The sequence below is a fragment of the Wyeomyia smithii genome, chromosome 1 (assembly GCF_029784165.1).
Source record: "Wyeomyia smithii strain HCP4-BCI-WySm-NY-G18 chromosome 1, ASM2978416v1, whole genome shotgun sequence".
Classification (NCBI taxonomy): Eukaryota; Metazoa; Arthropoda; class Insecta; order Diptera; family Culicidae; genus Wyeomyia; species Wyeomyia smithii.
In genome coordinates, this window is record NC_073694.1 from 137,970,246 (window position 1) to 137,976,245 (window position 6,000).

General features: G+C 40.1%; 1 protein-coding gene across 2 annotated transcripts; it reads right to left on the bottom strand.

The window, feature by feature from the left end:
* Positions 1 to 2,582: 2,582 nt before the first annotated feature.
* On the bottom strand, positions 2,583 to 5,140 carry LOC129727312 (facilitated trehalose transporter Tret1-like). Of its 2 annotated transcripts, XM_055685039.1 has the most exons (4): positions 4,804 to 5,140; positions 4,088 to 4,188; positions 3,857 to 4,012; positions 2,583 to 3,797 (listed from the first exon to the last, which is right to left on the bottom strand). In XM_055685039.1, exons 3-4 carry the CDS (start codon positions 3,990 to 3,992, stop codon positions 2,611 to 2,613), a joined length of 1,323 nt encoding a protein of 440 aa, XP_055541014.1. In that variant the 5' UTR covers positions 3,993 to 4,012; positions 4,088 to 4,188; positions 4,804 to 5,140; the 3' UTR covers positions 2,583 to 2,610. The 2 variants fall into 2 exon arrangements, with proteins under 2 accessions (XP_055541014.1, XP_055541004.1); XM_055685029.1 differs by lacking the exon at positions 4,088 to 4,188 and having other exon boundaries at positions 4,804 to 5,137.
* Positions 5,141 to 6,000: the final 860 nt, after the last annotated feature.

Sequence of the window (6,000 nt, forward strand, 5' to 3'; positions counted from 1 at the left end):
GAATAATATTGATGTTTTCGAAAAAAGGATTAATCCACCAAACTGCCCACAGTTTCGTCCCGTCGAAAGATATTGGGCAATAGTCAAGCGTAAATTGAAGAAGTGTGGCAAATTAATCGAAACATCATCTGATATGGCGAAGTGGTGGGAAAAAGGACCGTTACGGTTGATGTTGCCACTGTGCAAAAATTAATATGAGGTATTCGATGAACAGTTCGAGAATTCATTAGAACAGCAAACTAATAATTTTCTTGTATTTTTTCCTTGAAAATTAATAAAAACCCAAAAAACATATTTTTACCAATTTTATACGTTATTTCCTCATGGAGAAATCGGAAATTGTTTGTCAGGGTGGTTTACTGAAGGAAGTGGTCCACCCTAGGTAGTTCTACTCTATGCTCAGGACTTTGAATTTAAAATGGTGGCTGGGGATTATTGTTGTTGTTGGGTGTAAGTATTGGATAGTATTTGGTCAATTTAATTGCAATTTCAAAAGCCGGAAATTGCCATCTCAGAATTTAAAATTGTGTCTGAAATTGATTTCCCATCCCTGGTCTAACTTTCGGTTTCATAAATAAGCATACTGGATGGTATTTGGCAATTTTGGACTGCATGCTAGAGTCCAGAAATTGCCATCTTAGCATTAAAAATTGATATATGGGGTCCTGCTAGCATAATAATCTGGTTCCGAAAATGTGAATATTAGATGGTATTCTGAAGTCTGAAACAGCCTGCATTCTAGAACCGGTAACCACCATACTGGATTTAAAAAGGGTGTCAAAAGTCAGATGTTGACCTCAGGGCATCATCCCGTTTCCGAAAATACTCATAATAGGGGATGTTCGGTTATTTTGTGGTATAATACACCTCGGAAACGAAAAAAATCATATCAATTTACCGCCTTAAATGAACAACAATTCTTGAGTACTTTGTGATAAGGTCGTATGTCGAAAGGTTCAGTATATTCCGCTTTGTAAAGATCAATTACGGCGCCGGCCACGTCCGTACGGTCGTTAGGGAAAGAAAGAAGGAAGTGTTACAACCATTGTTGCCAGCGACCGAGTTTACCTCTGTGTTTCTAATGTCAATAACTGACTGGAGAGGTATTTTATTCAACTCTGTTCGAGATTTTTTTTTCTGAAATTTAGCGTGAGGGAAGAGTCGTGATCGGTGAGATGGGAGAGAGCCTGAGAATAAACTAAGAACAATTCAAGATCATTCGCTTGTTGAAGGGAACTTTGTAGCCTTGAGGCTACGAGCTCCCCTAGAAAAAACACATATTTATATGGGATATTTTGTATAGTAACACCATAGACTAACAGACGTAACACTGGAACCTAACCCAATCGCCACAATAAACGAACATTTCAAATTTTCAGTCGCATTACAATCATCGAGCGACAACACCGCCTTGGGCGCTGTCTTGCTGTCTGTCTTCTTCTAGAAAATACTATTTCAAGCTAAAAATGGCGTAGATGTTATCAAGCTATTATACCTCTTTTTCTGCTGAGAATTGAAGTTTATGTGCTAATATAGTGGTTTTCAAACTTGCTAATAATACTGCAATATTTGCGAATATTGTTAGTCACAAAGGCGTAATACATGAGAAATTTTACCAATCGCAACTACTTTTCCCTCCTCCAACGGCTTAATTTCTCCCAAGGAGAAAAACGCTGGTCTAATCAATGCTCTTCCGACATCATTGGCATTGCAATATTGTACCAAAGGAAAACCATTTTTATTTCTATCGAAGTGTATGAATTTTAGCATCACTGGTTTCTATTACAAAAGACAAGGCGAGCAACTCGCCTCGCCCGCAGTCACCGACGAGGCAAACAAAATGTTGTATTAGGAAACGGGAGTTCCCTACAAACGAGCTGCTCGATCCACCCGACTCGCCATCTGCAATACCAAAATTGGTCGGACGAGTAACTCGCCGTTTTACTCATCTTCTGTAATAGGGGCCAATGAAAACACTAAAAATCAGCGTTTGAAAAGTGTCAACTTTGTGAATATCATCCGGTAATTTTAAGCACGAATACTTTGGCTCGCTTTTTAAAACCAGCTGCATATGTTACCTTCATGTGGAGAGCCGGCAGGTAAAGCATTTTAACGACTAGCAATGTTACAAGAATTACTTAATGTCTTACTAAGAATGCCGCTGTCTATTTTATTTTTATTACCTAAACTTCAGTTGATCACATGCGACGGTAATAATATTTATTAACTAGTTTACCACAATGAAAGCCCCTTGTTGTGAAGTTCAATAGTTATAAGTAAAACACTAAACTAACACTCCACTAATCCCACACTACTGATTTTCAGGCTCCAATTCTTTCTTTGCTAAATGCCGCTCTGCCACTTGAAGCGTTAATACCTACAAGCCACTTGTAGTTCCGTCCGTGGGATGGAAATCCCTTCCTGTGGTAAATGATGACGCAACACCAAACAACCATGAATTTTTACGATCTAGTTGGTAAGTTCGAATAACTATATGCGGTGCAGTACAACGAGTATTTTGTCTAGGATTGGGATCAATTAAATTCTTGAGGGACAGCCATCATAACAAATAAAACGATAGATATTGTAGTAAACGCTAACGAATCGCGTTCAACCTTTAATAACGGGCGTAGTTTCATTTAGTCTAGCTTGAATTTCCGGCAAGCTTAATCCCTTGGTTTCTACTACACATAAGTAGGTAAATCCGAAAGCTGCCGCACAGCAGATAGCGAAAATCCAAAACAACCAGTGTGATCCAACGGCTTCATCGAGAGCGGTGAAGTAGAACAAAATGAAGAAGGACGTGAGCCAGCATATCGATGACACAATCGATGAAGCCATTGACTTGATGTTTGGAGCGAACATCTCACCCAATAATACCCATGTTATGGGTCCAAACCCGGTACAGAACATGAAGACGAAGACCACCAGTGACAGAACCGGTAGAAAAGATATACTGTCAATTGATTTCGACCCTATATCGTCCAGGTAAAAATATGCACCAAGGGTGGATAATGCACAGCACATACCGATCGCCGACACTAAAAGAGTCGGTCTCCGACCTACTTTATCCACGATGAGTGCTGTTATAACGCTGGCGACTACCTGAAATATTCCAAGTAGAATAGCAGATAAATCTGCTGGCAGACCCGTTCCGGTTTTGTCGAAGATCGTCTGTGCAAAGAATTGTACTGGGTTGATTCCAGAGAGCTGTTGGAAAACGACAATCCCTGTGCAAATGGTCAGTGCTTGCAAGTTTGCATGATTGCTATATAGATCACGCAGCGCTCCACGATTGCGCATAGATTCCTCCACGGAGTGCTGAATCAAGTTGAATTCGTACTGCAGTTCTGAGATTGGTTCCCCTCTAATGTATGCTAAAGACTGAGCTGCAGCTGGATAATTTCCTTTTGATACATAATAATGTGGAGTCTCCGGCATTTGTATAAACCCGATGATGAAAGCAATCGGAAGAATCATTTGAATCCACTGGAAAGCGGTATAACTAACGTAGGGTCCAATCGCGTAATCGAACAGAATTCCGAGAGTCATGAAGGTTTGAACCAACGACCCTAATGCTCCACGACGATTTGCTGTCGCAATCTCAGCAACATACAATGGCGTAATAGTGATAGCGAATCCAATTCCGCAGCCTTGCACAAATCTACCTACCAGAATTTGCACTACAGTTGTTGCCGTGAGAAATAGGATATAGGCCGTTATGAAAAAGGCAGCGCTAGCTAACATTGCGATCTTTCGACCAAAGCGGTATGCTACAATTCCGGCGAATGCTGGACCTGTAACGAAAGGCATTAACTTTTTCGAAGCCAAGGGAGCATTCAAGAGCAGCATTTACCTGCGAGGGATCCGAGTGTCAGAATGGAGCCTATCCAGGACAGTTCGGTCGATGTCGGCACGTTAAGAAGAGGAGATTCGCTCACGATTTTCAGTTTCGGTTCAACCGGTGACGTCCATGCCATGCTGGCACCCATGCAGGCAATTGCTAAATTTGCTGCGAAAGGCCAAAAAAATGAGTGAAATTGTTTATTTTTACTAGACTTCGTAAAATATTTAGTTAATTTCATACCTTACAGTTTTTGTAATGGTGCTATTATTCTATCTATTCAAATTTTTTCTAAACTCGAGTTGACAAATTGGAATTTGATAACTCCGCAAAATTTGAAAAATCTATAATGAGCGTAGTAGAGTGATTAAAGAAATCAGACGAGAGAATTATAAGTTTCCGTTAGACTCTATTAGAAACTAGAAACTAGATACTCCGCAAAAGGAAAGTTAACGGTTGTATTGAAAAATCGGTCGAACAATGATTATCATAAAATAATGATTATAATAATTAGATTTCTGAAGCCTACTCGTGTTCTTCAAGAAACCAAAAATTAAGCATCTTCCGGTCACTACATTATAATTATCCACTGATTGTATCAACGATCGCTATCTCACACTAATCATTTTGTGTAATTTCCATTGAATCCTTTCACCATCTGACAGACTCTACGCCCCGGAGAGGTGTTATCAATTTAATTAAATCATCCATAGGAGCTATTCATCGCACAATCTCACATCTCTGCACCCAATAACCAACGACTTTACCTTCACTTATTCTTCGCACAACTCAGTCATATCGTCAGTCAAACCAAAACACAAAAATTCTGCTCGTTTTAATCTAATCGTCTGACCGTGGGGCCCGTCGAATGCTATTCTAGTTTCGGCAACCGGTAATCAGGTAGGTCATCTTTGCGAGCCTTTTGCGGTGCAGTTTGTGAAAAATGCACGAATATTTACCCACTAATGCGGCCAAATACTGCCTCTTCCCGCGAATGGCATTTAGCACTAATTGCATCATTTTTGCTATATGTTTACACAGCCACGGACTGTCACTCTGTATCTAATTGCAAGAACAATTACTGTAGGCCTTTTGATTTATCGTATTACACTTCAAACAAATTAAACAGATCGATATTGTTGAATGTATGTGCCGTATTACAAAATATTGCAATGCTCGCGTATCAGTTTTCGAGACTACACTGAATCGCCCTCCATTCTCCCAGGATGGTCAAGTGGAACTAACCGGCAAAGCGATTGATTGCAGCTTGTGTTTCGTTGTACCACTGTGGACTTTAATTATCAAGCACATTATATTGCTACTTGTTGAACCGTTTGATACTGCTTAAGAACCGTGTCTATGTCTTGTGCGCATTTAACCCTCTCCCGCTCACAAGGTTTATCATTAAAATTTATAGCTTCACGAGAAAATTCAAGCTGAACACTTTGTAGACTAACTAAAATTACTGTCCACTGTAGTGTTTTGAAGAAAATGCCCAGTGATGCTCTTAGGCAGCATATAAGAGTTTATGGAACAATCGTAAGCACAACAAACTATTTTGTGTCAAGATATGATGATTATAATTCTTGGTGCTTTAGAGTCACCATGAGCGGGAAAGGGTTAAGAACTCGCTAAATAAGTCAGTTAGTTAATACTACTTCTACACCCACAATGTCCATGACCCTATAATAACTTACCCAATGACACCTTTGCCCTATCGATATAAAACGAACATATGAAAAAAAATACCTCCATCAAGCCGGACATTTGATCACGGACAACCTTCCAAAGCGACCGTTCGCTCTTCCAGAGACAGCGTTCCGTCGTTTAGATTGCTTTCAACTGTCCAGCTACTAAGTCAGTCCGTTACAGCTCCCAGAAGTATAACTAAAGGCGCTTGCCATTGTTCTGAAATTACCTTTTTCCTGTGTGTCGGAAGGCGTTAATGAAGAGTGTTTGATCGCCGTTGCTGTCGTTAAAATTAAGGCCTAAGCACAATGGATACGTTGCGGCTGCGTTTGCGGCAATTTGACAGTTAGCCCAAACTTTTTCTGTCAAATTAACGTCAACGCAACGCAAACGTATCCATTGTCTTTGGGACTTTAGTATTCGTGAATATCGTGCGCTGAAATTGACAACCTTCTTTTACCTCGCTA

Coding starts and splice junctions, on each gene's coding strand:
- LOC129727312 (XM_055685029.1), bottom strand. CDS start 4,864: ATGATGCAATTAGTGCTAAATGCCATTCGCGGGAAGAGGCAGTATTTG. Junction 4,013..4,803: donor GTATTTGGCCGCATTAGTGG/GTAAATATTCGT, acceptor GGCCTTTCGCAG/CAAATTTAGCAATTGCCTGC. Junction 3,798..3,856: donor GACACTCGGATCCCTCGCAG/GTAAATGCTGCT, acceptor CTTTCGTTACAG/GTCCAGCATTCGCCGGAATT.